Raw genomic sequence first — 14,439 nt, 5'->3', positions numbered from 1 at the left:
GGGGCAGGGGCATGGGCCCGGTCGCTCCCCGGTAAGTCACCCCGTTTCCAGGTGTCGAGTCCGGGGGCCAAAAAACCCCCGGGGAAAAGGGGAAAAATTTTCCGGGGCCCCCCCCCCAACCACAGAGGTTTTTAAGGTTTTTCGGCGACCCCCCCCGGGGGACCCGTTTTGAAAGTTCTTTTTTAACCAAGTACGTGCTGCCACTTGTTTTCCTGGTGTGGGGGGAAAAATTTTTCTGAAAAAGTTTTTAAAATACTATTTTTCCCTTTTTTAAAAAGGGGATGCCCGTACCCACCCAAAAGCTCCAAGAAGAAACCCCCCCCAGGGGGGGGATCGTCGATTTTCCCCCAGATCAGGAGAGCCCCCAAAATGCGGCTTTTTTGGACAGAAAGGGTTCCCCCGGGTTCCAGTCGCGGAAGCGAACACTCTTCAAGGGGGCCCCAACCTTTTTTTGCGCCCAGGGGGTTTTGAGGGGAGCAGTCCCCCATTTTCACTTGCTGAAACCCAAAGGCAGGGGAAAGCACGTTGGGGGGCTCCGAAAAGCCGGGGAAACCCCCACGGGCTTTTGGTGTTCCCCTTCGTTAGCGGGGAGTCGGATTCCTCCAGCACGGGGCAAATTCCTCCTCGGGATTTTCCATGCGGGCCCCTTTCGCATGATAGCGGCGCGCCCAAACCCCCTTAGTTGCAAAAACCCCCCCCGACGGATCAGCAACTTCGCACGAGGGAAAATCGGGCTAGCCAGCCCAGGGGGATCGAACAGGCGGGGGCGGTCTGTCCGTAGGGTTTTGCTTGGGGGTAGGGCCGCTGGAGTCACCCGGACGCAGCAAAAAGGTTTTCCTCGTGCGGTTTCCCACGGAAAACCCAGCACTTTTGCTGTTGGGTTTTAACCCGCGCGCCGGTCCCCGCCCAGCTGAGCCCCCCCCGGGAAGGTCTCCAAAGGGGTTGTAAAAAAAATTTTTAAAATTTAATATAGATGTATATTAATGCAATTTTTAGTATATTTACTTTACGTGAAAATTCATCTATCAGAAATCAATAAAAGTCAGCATAAGTCTTTTCGTAGTATAAAATTTTTAAATTTAAAATTTAAAAAATTTTATATTTTATTTTAAAATTTTTTTTGTGAAAAAATGAAATAATTTTGTATATTAAAACCTCCGGATAATATACATCTTTTTGTAAATTAAAATATTCATTATTTTTACATTTACAAGTATAAATAGGTTTTTCAAGTCACAAAATATTTATAAAAAATTTATATAGCCCACTTTTCAAGTGCGTGCGAAGCTTCGATTTGCTGCAACGTTACATATTCCCACTCATTTTAATAACAGAACCCAAAGGTGATGGCCCTAAGATGGTTCTATGATTTCAAGTCGGCATCCAACATACCACCGACCGTGCTGCTCGGCGACCAGCTGGCATTCTTCCAGAGGCGACGTCTTTCCCCCCCCCCGTGGTCATTGGGTCCCCGTCAGCGCTTTTTCCTCCTGCGGCTCCCTTCCTCTTCCTTTTCTCATTCTGCTTCGTTTCGCCGCCTGCTTGAGCAGTCTCCGTCTCTCCCTTTGTTTCACCGCATTCTTTTCGCCCCTCCCCCCTCTCTTACTGCTGCCCCTTCCCCTCTTCTCTCCTCTCTCTCTTTCTATCTTCGTTCTTCCCCGCTCTCTGCTTCCTTTGGGTGCAAGCCTGCTTGCTGCCCGCCCGGTCCGCCCATCAATCGTAAGCACACTCTTTCGCTCTCGCTAAACCGATCCTTTTTATTTTTTTACGCCCACACTCCCACCCCCCTTTTCCTGCCGCACTCTCTATTCTCCCCTTCTCTCTTCCTCCTCTCTATCTCTCTCCCTCGACGCCCTCGTCACGTGCGCGGCGCGCTTGAGTTTGACTGCCACCCGTCAATCCACCACATCATTGCATACACGCATAACCCACTCGTGTTGTGGGGCTGCTTGTTTTACGGCTCGTCCATCATCGGAAATCCAACACTCCCCCCCGCATCCTGCGCGCTAGGCGTGGCCTTACTCCCCACAGGGCCCACCCGATCCACCCACCCCGTCCGCGTAAATTGTGTACATTCCGAAAGTCTAGATTAGCTCCTCCCCCTGAGGGCTCACTTCTATTCGCTTTCTTCCCTTCTGTTTCTTTCGCCCAGATACACAGCTGTATGTCTCGACTCATAGTAGAGTTTAACAGATCACATAGTCATTTGCTGGTTGGGAGATTCCGCCTAATTTTTACCTCCCAGCCCTCACCCCCGATACACATACCACTTAGAGGGACTCGAACGGCAAATTCCCCCCTTCATCCCTCAACCTATATACTATTTCTACTTATAATTAGACTTAGTACTCCAGAGTGAACGCTTTCACTTTCCATAATGATCTGCTGACTAAGCCTGATCAGTCCCCAAGCGTGAGATGTGCACCCAAGGTCGTGTCAAGAAGTCGTTTACCAAACCAGGGACGAGGATGTGGCGGGGGGGTGGTGGTTTTGATCGAAGAGTGGGAAGAACACTTATCGGGTAAATAAGCAGCTATCCAAGGTTGAGGCATTACTCGAAAGGTAATAACCAACCCACCACCCATGCAAATTCCCCTCTTCTTCTTCTATATATATATTATATAAATATATAAATATATATATATATATAATATATATGTCAAGAGGTAGCTTTCGGGACGATTTTTGGTATAAATCGGCAGTTTTGAGAACTCTTGGTGGTTTTCAAGTCAGTCCTGAAAGCCCATATATGTTTATCGGCAGTTTTAGGAACTGTCCTAAAAACTACCATTCTTTAATTTCTTTTATATAAAGTCCTTAAAATTGCCAATAAATATAAAAATTTGATACTAAATACATTTAATTGTTATATTTACAAGATAAGCTTTAATATGTTGTATATATTTATAAACAATTTAGTTACAGTACTACTTACTTGATTAATCTTATATAAGTAAATATATAGTCTTTTAATCAACTTGTCTATATATGTTTTTAAAACTGCCGTTAGACATCTTTGCAAATATAAATAAATAATTAAGTAAAAAATTATTAATTTTAGTATGTTTTTAAAGAAAAATAATTAAAGATGTTTTTAAAATAAGATCAATATTTAAACATTTGATATTTTTTTGTTTAAAAACTAATTGATCTGTAAACTACCATTTTACTGTATATATTATATAAACCTATCATTTGCGCCAGATCTTTTAATACTTTTGCTTTTCATTACATCCATGTGATTTAATAATTCATTAAGACCTTACGAACTTCTAATAACTCATTAAGGCCCGTATTCATAATCCGTTCTTATATTGAGATTGTCTTAAGACATCGTTCAACCAATCAAAAGATGCTATGCGGCCATTTGATTGATTGAACGAGGTCTTAAGATGATCTTAAATATAACAACGGATTATGAATACGGGCCTAAGTGTCGATCTTAGAAGAATAAATACTAAATAAATAAATGGAAAAAATAAAATAAATGGAAAAATTGTAAGTTGATTGACTATTGCATCGTTTTTGCCGCGTAGCAAGTGTTGCGCGTTATAGCTGTCACTGTGTTTTGAGTGTAGTTTCTGAATGCAGCCTAAGAAATAGATAGTAAAATAACCTCTTTTAATTTGTGAGACACACAGTGTTACACAATGTATTCTTTGAGCAAAAATAAAAATAATTATAAAATAATGCGTAAAAAAAAAAGAAAAACCAGAGGATGGATAATATCTAGTAGTAAGTAGATAAAATTATGTAAAATTTTATATATGTAATTATATCTATGTATCCAGTAACATTAAATACTAACTAAATTACATTAAATACTAAATAATAACATAACATCTATGTTATAATTTTCTACTGACTATTATTGTAACTGCAACAATGTAATATGCCTTCTATCTATGTAACAGTTAGTGAGAAATTATAACATTGAGGTTATATTACTGTTACTTACTGGATAATACTTGTTAAGTAATAATTTTGTATACAAATATTGTTTTAAGAAAGTTATATGGCTCTTGAAGAAATTGCTAAAAATCTGAGGAATAATATACCAAAAATATATTTAAAACAAATCGACTAAGTATCACTTCAAGTTCTATGGAAAGTAATGAAGGTGACAAAAAGTTTTATATCATTATATTATTTTTTATATCAATTTTATTTCTTCTAAAAATATACAAATTATTTTTTAGATATTGATGCTAATTTGTTAAGAAATATAGAAAAAAGCAATCAACCAAATATTTCTGAAATATCTCTAGAAAAAAGTAATCAACAAGGTATGCGCTTTGATATCCATGTTATATAAACTTATTTCTTCATAAAAGTAATATCCGTAGAAAAGCAATACGTAGCTGAGATATTTAGCTATCTTTTATTTAATATTTTTTCATAAAATATTCATTATCGATCATTTAGAATAATTATAGTTCCTTTTTTAGATATTCAACTAAGTATTTCTGAAATATCTCCAGAAAAAAGTAATCAAGGTGTGTGCTTTAATCCATGTTTATATAAACTTATTTTTCATAAAAGTAATATGCGTAGAAAAGTAGCATATAGCTGAGATATTTACCTATCTTTTATTTAGTATTTTTTCATAAAATATTAATTATCAATCATTTGCCATAATTATTTATGCTTTTTTAGATATTCAACTAAGTATTTCTGAAATATCTCCAAAAAAAAGTAATCATCAAGGTGTGTGCTTTGATCCATGTTTATATAAACTTATTTCTTCATAAAAGTAATATGCGTAGAAAAGTAGTATGTAGCTGAGATATTTACCTATCTTTTATTTAATATTCTTTTATAAAAATATTAATTATCAATCATTTGGAATAATTATAGTTCTTTTTTTAGATATTCAACCAAATATTTCTGAAATATCTCTAGAAAAAAGTAATCAACAAGGTATGCGCTTTGATATGTTTCCATGTTTATATAAACTTATGTCTTCATAAAGTAATATGCGTAGAAAAGCAATACGTAGCTGAGATATTTAGCTATCTTTTATTTAAGATTTTTTCATAAAATATTCATTATCGATCATTTAGAATAATTATAGTTCCTTTTTTAGATATTCAACTAAGTATTTCTGAAATATCTCCAGAAAAAAGTAATCAAGGGTGTGTGCTTTGATCCATGTTTATATAAATTTATTTTTCATAAAAGTAATATGCGTAGAAAAGTAGCATATAGTTGAGATATTTACCTATCTTTTATTTAATATTTTTTTTATAAAAATATTAATTATCAATCATTTGGAATAATTATAGTTCCATTTTTAGATATTCAACCAAATATTTCTGAAATATCTCCAGAAAAAAGTAATCATCAAGGTGTGTGCTTTGATCCATGTTTATATAAACTTATTTCTTCATAAAAGTAATATGCGTAGAAAAGTAGTATGTAGTTGAGATATTTATCTATCTTTTATTTAATATTCTTTTCATAAAAATATTAATTATCAATCATTTGGAATAATTATAGTTCTTTTATTAGATATTCAACCAAATATTTCTGAAATATCTCCAGAAAAAAATAATCAACAAGGTATGCGTTTTGATTCATGTTTATATAAACTTATTTCTTCATAAAAATAACATGCACAGAAAAATAATAACATTATTTGGTATTAGTTCATTTTTTAGATGTTCAACCAAGTATTTCTCAAACTAATCTTTTTGAAATACTAAATGATAAAACAATTGATAATACAGGTAATATAACTAATTTAAATATTGAAATGTTATGTTTAACTGCATGATAAGCATTATTACATATAAATATAAATATTCTATATCCATTTTTGATAATAATGATACTAATTTTGTTACAATTGTATTTTTGAATAAATTTTTGGAAATTTTAAATTTAAATAAAGAAGAAACAGCCTATCTACAAAATAATATTTATAATTCATATTCAGTTTATTATTTTCATTTTGAAGTTAACTTGTTTAATTAATATTACAATATTAATTAAATATTTTAATTTACAAGCAAATTTATCATGAATTTTAATAATTTCTTAGATTTAAATATTAATTTTTCTAAGCATTATTACATATAAATATAAATATTCTATATCCATTTTTGATAATAATGATACTAATTTTGTTACAATTGTATTTTTGAATAAATTTTTGGAAATTTTAAATTTTAAATAAAGAAGAAACAGCCTATCTACAAAATAATATTTATAATTCATATTCAGTTTATTATTTTCATTTTGAAGTTAACTTGTTTAATTAATATTACAATATTAATTAAATATTTTAATTTACAAGCAAATTTATCATGAATTTTAATAATTTTTTAGATTTAAATATTAATTTTCTATGAACGAGGATATCTCTTTGGAACATATATTGAATTCATCTTTTACTACTTTAGTAGAAATAAATGCTCAATATAAGGAAATGACAGAAATAATAAATGACTCCAATGGTAAAGTATTGTATAATAATTTAATTGTTTTTATGTAAACTAGAGTGGTCATATGTCACATAAATTGTATGGATATAATGAATTTATACAAAAGAGTGTGTATATGTGTGAGAGAGAAACTTCTTTTATTTAATTATTATAGTTAAAAAATTATTACTAATTAGTTAATCTAGTATGTATGTACTAGTTAATCTATTATGATTTATTCTCGTAGGTATTAATTCTAACGTTGCAGAAAACAATATTCAAAATAAAACTTTAAAACTTTGTCAAATAACAACAGTTAATCAACAAGGTAACAATACAATTTATATCTATTTGCTTCCAAATTAAACGTTGTTACATATAATTTTATAACGAACATAATATGGTTATTTTAATATAATGTATTATTAATAGATTAATATGTATGTATATTTTGTTATATAATGTCATGCCAAAGTTTTGATATTAGATACACGAGCAAAATCTTTAAAAAATCCTTAAGAACTATATGTAAATAAAGATAAATTAATCAAACAGATAATTTAATAAATTAGATTAAATTCTTTATTTTATTGAACTTTTTGAAGAACTTATAAGGTATCTGTTTATAAATAATTACAATTAAAAATTTTCATAACTTTAATAATATTATAGAAAGCTCTCTATAAACATATAGCATGTATAATAGTTTTGAAATTTATTTTTAAGTATTTTAAGTATTCTAAGTATTCTATTTTTCTCTTTTGCATCTTTGATATAATTATTGATATTGAAAATAATATATATATATATATATATATATATATCTATTACACATTAATATATATATATATATATATATCTATTATACATTAATATAACATATTAATGTATATTCATTACGTATTACATCAAAAATTATACATTTTGATTTCAGACAATATTTATGAAGACAGTGAGGATTACAATAATGATCCAGATTATGATGTTTCCAATGATTCAAATGATGAATCAAATATTTCTATTTCTGAAAGCTTTGATAAAAATGAAAAGTCTAATACTACAAATGATAGTCTTAATACCTCGAAATATGAAGAAAAAGCAAATTGTGATGATACAAATCTTATTGTGCTTAAATCTCAAGAGAAAGGACAAAATAAAAAATATTTTTGCAAGTATTGCAAAAAATTACAAACTAAATTTGCACGACACTTAGAGACTGTTCATAAAAATGAGGAAGAGGTAAAAAAATTTATTTTGCTTCCTAAAGGTAAATATAATATATAATAATCTATACACATCATTTTGAATCAAATGTTGCATTATACATATCTTTATTAAAAAATGTTTATATTATTTTTCTTTTATTTTTATATTATTTTTCTTAGGTAATTCAGAAAGAAAGGCCATCATAGAGACTATTAGAAAAGAAAGTAATTTTATATATAATACTAGTTCGCAGTTTAATACAGGAGAATTGATAGTATCTCGGAGACCTTCGAAAATTAACAAACTTGCATCAGAATATATTTGTTGTCCAAAGTGTAAGGGCTTTTATACAAAAAATAATGTAAGACATCACTTTCAAAATTGTAACAAAAGAAGTATTGGCAGACATGTTATGGTACTTGGTAGAAAAGTACAAGCACGGATACACACTAAAGCCAGTGATATGGTTAGAAAAGTAATCTTCCCAATTATGAAAGATGACAATGTGTGTAGAATAATAAGATATGATGAGTTAGTGATACTTCGCGCAAATAAATTATGTAATAAATTTAGGAATCAACGCCACCATGATATGATAAGAGCAGAATTAAGACTTTTAGGTCGTTACTTAATTTCTATTAAGAAATTTAATTCAAATATCACTAATTTTGCCTCAATATATCAACCGTGCAATTATGATTCATGCATTTTAGCTGCTAAAGATGTAGCTCAATTTAATCCTGATACTAATAAATTTAAAACACCGTCTGTCGCTACACGACTTGGTACGCTCTTAAAAAAATTAGGAAACATATTATGTACTGAATATATAAAAAAAGATGATAATGAGGGTTTAAGAAAGGTAGAAAATTTCTTGAAACTTTTAGAAGAAGATTATGGAGCAACAATAAATAAAATAGCAGAGGAAACTGTAACGCAAAATAAAAGACATAATAAAATTGAATTACCAGATATGGAGGATATCCAGAAATTATATAATTATTTAAAAGAAGAAAGAAACATATTGTATAGTGAGCTTCTTAAATCTTATAATTACAGTACATGGTTAGAATTATTAAAAGTTACGCTTATTTCTATGCAAGTTTATAACAGAAGAAGAGCAGGTGAAATAGAAAAAGTTCTAATAGAAGATTACAAAAGTTTTAAAAGTGTAGGAGAACACACAGATTCTGAAGTGTACAATTCATTATCAGAGTCTGGAAAAGAGGTAATATTATTTTAATAATTATTAAATAAATAAATTATTGCGTTAAAATATATTTTATATCTAATAATTTATATTTTTCTTCCTTTAAATTATTTATATTTTATTAATTTTAATGCATAAAATTTATAATACTTCTATTATATTTATTCTATAATAATTTTTCTTTTATGTATTTTTTTCTGTTTGTTGTATTAGGCTATTAAAAAATTCGTTACATTTGATATTAGAGGTAAACTAGGTCGTACAGTTCCCGTATTGTTGCATTCACAATTACAAGATTGCATCGAATTATTACTGCAACATAGATTAAATGCAAAAATAAAATCAGAAAACCCTTACCTTTTTGGCATTCCTGAATACGATAAACAAGCATTTGAAAGCGTGCATTCTTATGCGAGACTATTCTTCAAAATGTGGAGCAGCAAAACCTCTTACTTTACGAGGCACCAAACTACGAAAACATATTGCCACAAAATGCATCACACTTAATCTTTCAGAATCGGAAGTTACAGAGTTGGCAAACTTTATGGGTCATGATAAAAGCATACACAAATCGCATTATCGACAGTCAATTCCTGAATTAGATATTCCAAGATTCTCCCGACTTCTAAATCTAGCTATTTTTAATGAGGAAAATGACAATGAAGATGGAGAAATTGAGCAAAATCTTATTTCTGAGAATTTAAATGACTCATCTGAATCCTCTCATTCTGATGATATTGAAATTAATAATAATATACCATCATCAAAAACACCTAAGAAAAAACGAAGCAGTAAGCATATATTTTAAATCATTTTTTGCATTATATAATAAAATTTTTATTTTGTAATTTCTGTTACATTTATAATATATTAATAATATATAATAGCTCTCTTTCTATAAAAAAATAATAACTGTAATTATTACAATTACTAAAATGATAACCTTTTCTTTAATATTTATCTTAACTAATAACTTTAACATTATTTTAATATGCAAAGTGTCCTAGAGTAAACGTATCAAATGTTACTAGCATATTCTTGAAATCATTTTGAGATGAAAATCCTATAACAAAATATCGAGGCTATAATAAGTTTTAAAACATTAAAAGTTAGCTAGTCATTGCGCTATTCAGTCAACTGTATACTGTACAGTCACTGTACATCGTACAATAATAAAGATGATTGAATAACTTTAAATGCTTCTCATTTAAAAACTATTTTAGCCTAAAGATTTTAATATCATAAGATTTTTATTTTAAAATGATTTCAAGAATGAGCTAATAATCTTTCCTGCATTTGATTTTGGACTGCATATTAAGTAAACATTTTATATTATTAATATTTTATTTTATAAATTATACATATGTTTCTTATATAATAATTAGCTGTACTAAGTTATTCAATAAATTAATAATATAATTGCTAGCATCACCATTTGGGCCAACTAAAAGGAAGCGATGGACGCAAAAAGAAATTCAAATAATATTAACAGATTTTTCTCAAGAAATAGAAAAATCACGCTTACCATCTGGAAGAGATATTGAGACTTTAAGACAAAAACATTCATGTCTACAAAAACGCACAGTGCCGCAGATAAAGACATGGCTTCATAATATTATAAGTGGTAAAACAAAAATTCCAAAGATTTAATTAATTTTCATAATATATTATCCTCCCAGAAATATTTTTAATATAAATTTAAATATAAATTATTATTAAATATTCTCAAAATAATAATAACTAGAAGTATAAAATTACTTAACTCAAAAATATTTAAATAAAAAATTTATCAATTTTTATTTTATTTTTAAATATATTAACGTGCTTAATAAAAGTTTTTTGCACAAATTTTATACAACATGATAAAATTAAGTTTCTTGTAATTTGGTTTTAACTATAACTAAGAAAATACAGTTTAAGTACATTTATATGCAAATTTTGTTATAATATATGTGGCTAAACTTTTAGTCTTTTTTATTAGTATGTTAAGCAATAATTTAGTTTTGAAAAAAAGATTCTGGTATTCCAAACTATGAAAGAATTTACAGTATTATGAAGAGATTGTTGTAATAGATATAAGATTACAAAATGTATTATAGTTAATAGAAAAATTTTATATCAGATGAGATTTTGATGTATGTTAAACAGTACAATGTAGTACAATATTTTCTGTTGTTAAATCTGCAAACTATTATAATATTAAAAGATTCTTTCCTTACAGTGCTATATAAAACTGATACAAGTGATAAGACTGTATTAAGAAAAAGTTAAAATGCATTGTTATGTGATAGGTATAACAAATAAATTATATTTTATAAAATATTGTTATAACAAAATCCCTATAATGTATTACCTCAAAAAAAGAAATACAACTTTGAGTGTGTATTAATAATAAATTTTATGAAAAATATTTATTAATTATTGTTTAATATTATTATTTATTATTTAGTGATTACTTTTACCTTGTAACAGATGCGATAAGATACGATAAGATATATAATACATTACTAATTTACTAATATTTTGATTAATAATTTACTTACAATCTCAAAATATCTCATATTTCCCAAATTCTTAAAAGTACATACATATAAGTTTTATTCAGGGTCAAGATTTAAATATTTGATCGTCTTTCTTGTTGCCTAAAAAAAAAGACTTAGAAATGCGGATACTAAAAAAGAATTGCATAGAAAAGGGTAGAATAATAATATATAAAGAAAAGAATTAAATTACTCGCTGAAATCCTAAGTACAATGTAAGAAATTGTACACAAAAAAAATATTAAATATTTCTTGGCTCTTGTTGCCTATCTTACACTTTAAATTTATATTTATATTACAGAGCCGTGTTAAACTCTTAACTTATACACGCTGGCTTAAAGGCGTTTGTTTATCAACATTATTATAGATATAACAGAGAAAAGTATAGAATCGAAGGGATCTGAATAGCTCAGTTGGAAGAGCAGTCGCCCGGCAAGCGAAAGGTCTCGGGTTCGATTCCCGATTCAGCGACTTTCGGATCTATATTTTTCTCTTGCATTTATTTATTTCCGTAGGGGGGTTAAAGGGTTATTGAAATTAAATCTCAAATATGAGATTATTTCATATTTTAAATCTTGGCAGTGATCAAGTAAAAATTTGGTGCCTTGTGCACAGATATTTAATTCTAACGAAAAAATTTAGTTTCGTTGGGATAGCGCGCTGCCTTCCGCAATTGGCTCTTGTTGCCTATCTTACACTTTAAATTTATATTTATATTACAGAGCCGTGTTAAACTCTTAAATTAAATATTTCCTTTTTAAATTCATATTTGATTAATTATGAAACATTCCTTTTTTTCTCTAGCATAATATTAAAAAAAACAGAATGGAATAAATTTTCTTCTCTTTCAGTCCGTTCTCTTTCATGTATTAGTGAGCATTTTAGCATATTATAGACTTCAATGCAAAGAAACAGACTATTAAAATTAAACATAGACAGGTTAAACATTTTCATAATAATAAAAAATATTATTTTCCTTAAATTTATTAAATAATATTAATTTTCCTTAAATAATTACATTGATAGAGATTTGCCCATCATAGATCATTTAAACTAATAATGTAACATTCTCAAATAAATCATAAAGAAACATACAAAAGAAGAGCTTTGTAAAGTACGTCGATAGTGTTTAGAAAGCCAAAAATATTAAAGATCTTATAAGATGGCAGCTTTCAGATCTATACATAACAGCAAAATGGCAGTTATCAGACCGTTGACTTTTTGACAAGACCGAAATGAAATCCATTTGATTCATTAGTTCGATAGATATTTGTCAATCACAAGACAAAGTAATTTTTAAAATTATTAAACAAAATTCAGTTCCCATAAGTTTGTCATTTAAATCCGCTTTTGTTCCGCAGATTAACTAAGACCGATGTGCAGAATTAATGTTTTAAGTCACGTTACACTAATACTGCAACATGTTTCACAGCAAACATTAAATGAAACAAATAACAGCTATATCAGGTATTGGAATTACGCGTAAACGCTGAAACAATTATACTGTTTTGCTCAATTGGTAGATTTCAGGTCTATACATAACAGCCGAATGGCAGTTTCCGATCCATTGATTATTTGACAAGAGATGACCTAAATTCTTAAGTCTGTTTGATTCATTATTTCGATAGATACTTGTCCATCAAGAAAAGATGTAATTTTAAAATTATTTATACAAAATTCAGTTTCCATGAATTCTTCATTCAACCCGATTTCGTTCCGCAGATTAACTAAAACCGATATGCAGGATTAACGTTTTGGATCACGTGAAACCAATATTGCGACATGTTTCGAAGCAAATATTAAATGAAACATATAACAGCTTTAGCAGATATTGGAATTACGCGTAAACGCTGAAAGAATTATACTGTTTTGCTCAATTGGTAGATTTCAGGTCTATACATAACAGCCGAATGGCAGTTTCCGATCCGTTGATTATTCAACCATAGATGACCTAAATTCTTAAGTCTGTTTGATTCATTATTTCGATAGATACTTGTCCATCAAGAAAAGATGTAATTTTAAAATTATTTATACAAAATTCAGTTTCCATGAATTCTTCATTCAACCCGATTTCGTTCCGCAGATTAACTAAAACCGATATGCAGGATTAACGTTTTGGATCACGTGAAACCAATATTGCGACATGTTTCGAAGCAAATATTAAATGAAACATATAACAGCTTTAGCAGATATTGGAATTACGCGTAAACGCTGAAAGAATTATACTGTTTTGCTCAATTGGTAGATTTCAGGTCTATACATAACAGCCGAATGGCAGTTTCCGATCCGTTGATTATTCAACAATAGATGACCTAAATTCTTAAGTCTGTTTGATTCATTAATTCGATAGATAGTTGTCAATCTGGAAATAAGTAATTTTCAAATTATTTACACAAAATTCAGTTTCTATGAATTCTTCATTTGAATCCGATTCCGTTCCGCAGATTAACTAAAACCGATGTGCAGAATTAATGTTTTGGATCACGTGAAACTAATACTGAGACATGTTTCTAAGCAAACATTAAATGAAACATATAACAGCTTAGGAGGTACTAGAATTACGCGTAAACGCTGAAAGAATTATACTGTTTTGCTCAATTGGTAGATTTCAGGTCTATACATAACAGCCGAATGGCAGTTTCCGATCCGTTGTTATTCGACAATAGATGACCTAAATTCTTAAGTCTGTTTGATTCATTATTTCGATAGATACTTGTCCATCAGGAAAAGATGTAATTTAAAATTATTTATACAAAATTCAGTTTCCATAAATTCTTCATTCAACCCGACTTCGTTCCGCAGATTAACTAAAACCGATATGCAGGATTAACGTTTTGGATCACGTGAAATCAATATTGCAACATGTTTCGAAGCAAATATTAAATGAAGCATATAACAGCTTTAGTTGATATTGGAATTACGCGTAAACGCTGAAAAAATTATACTGTTATGCTCAATTGGCAGATTTCAGGTCTATACATAACAGCCGAATGGCAGTTTCCGATCGGTTGATTATTCGACAATAGATGACCTAAATTCTTAAGTCTGTTTGATTCAT

At 29.5% G+C, this 14,439-nt stretch overlaps 2 protein-coding genes and 1 long non-coding RNA gene across 3 annotated transcripts; all 3 read left to right on the top strand.

Moving 5' to 3' along the window:
• The first annotated feature begins 3,625 nt into the window (after positions 1 to 3,625).
• On the top strand, positions 3,626 to 5,148 carry LOC114927884 (uncharacterized). The gene is made up of 7 exons (XM_029298934.2): positions 3,626 to 3,735; positions 4,008 to 4,120; positions 4,200 to 4,286; positions 4,449 to 4,496; positions 4,657 to 4,707; positions 4,870 to 4,920; positions 5,087 to 5,148. The coding sequence occupies exons 2-7, from the start codon at positions 4,105 to 4,107 to the stop codon at positions 5,146 to 5,148; spliced, it is 315 nt and encodes a 104-aa protein (XP_029154767.2). The 5' UTR covers positions 3,626 to 3,735; positions 4,008 to 4,104.
• A 44-nt stretch (positions 5,149 to 5,192) lies between these two features.
• LOC146719857 (uncharacterized) lies at positions 5,193 to 6,063 on the top strand. Its single transcript, XR_014926328.1, has 4 exons — positions 5,193 to 5,348; positions 5,512 to 5,562; positions 5,649 to 5,729; positions 6,044 to 6,063. It is a non-coding gene; the product is annotated as an uncharacterized LOC146719857 (long non-coding RNA).
• A 1,368-nt stretch (positions 6,064 to 7,431) lies between these two features.
• On the top strand, positions 7,432 to 10,640 carry LOC114937721 (uncharacterized). The gene is made up of 3 exons (XM_085489443.1): positions 7,432 to 7,692; positions 9,357 to 9,632; positions 10,268 to 10,640. Exons 2-3 carry the CDS (start codon positions 9,386 to 9,388, stop codon positions 10,489 to 10,491), a joined length of 471 nt encoding a protein of 156 aa, XP_085345569.1. The 5' UTR covers positions 7,432 to 7,692; positions 9,357 to 9,385; the 3' UTR covers positions 10,492 to 10,640.
• Positions 10,641 to 14,439: the final 3,799 nt, after the last annotated feature.

This window comes from Nylanderia fulva, unplaced genomic scaffold, assembly GCF_048542155.1.
Source record: "Nylanderia fulva isolate GAGA-0341 unplaced genomic scaffold, ASM4854215v1 Scaffold833, whole genome shotgun sequence".
In the NCBI taxonomy this organism is placed as follows: domain Eukaryota; kingdom Metazoa; phylum Arthropoda; class Insecta; order Hymenoptera; family Formicidae; genus Nylanderia; species Nylanderia fulva.
This window is presented reverse-complemented; position numbering and strand designations above follow the sequence as displayed.

Excerpts from the sequence above, each read along its gene's own strand:
- LOC114937721 (XM_085489443.1), top strand. The coding sequence starts at position 9,386 with ATGGGTCATGATAAAAGCATACACAAATCGCATTATCGACAGTCAATT. Across the intron at positions 9,633-10,267 it reads ACCTAAGAAAAAACGAAGCA|CATCACCATTTGGGCCAACT; the intron begins GTAAGCATATAT and ends TATAATTGCTAG.
- LOC114927884 (XM_029298934.2), top strand. Across the intron at positions 4,287-4,448 it reads AGAAAAAAGTAATCAACAAG|ATATTCAACTAAGTATTTCT; the intron begins GTATGCGCTTTG and ends TTCCTTTTTTAG. Across the intron at positions 4,497-4,656 it reads TCCAGAAAAAAGTAATCAAG|ATATTCAACTAAGTATTTCT; the intron begins GTGTGTGCTTTA and ends ATGCTTTTTTAG.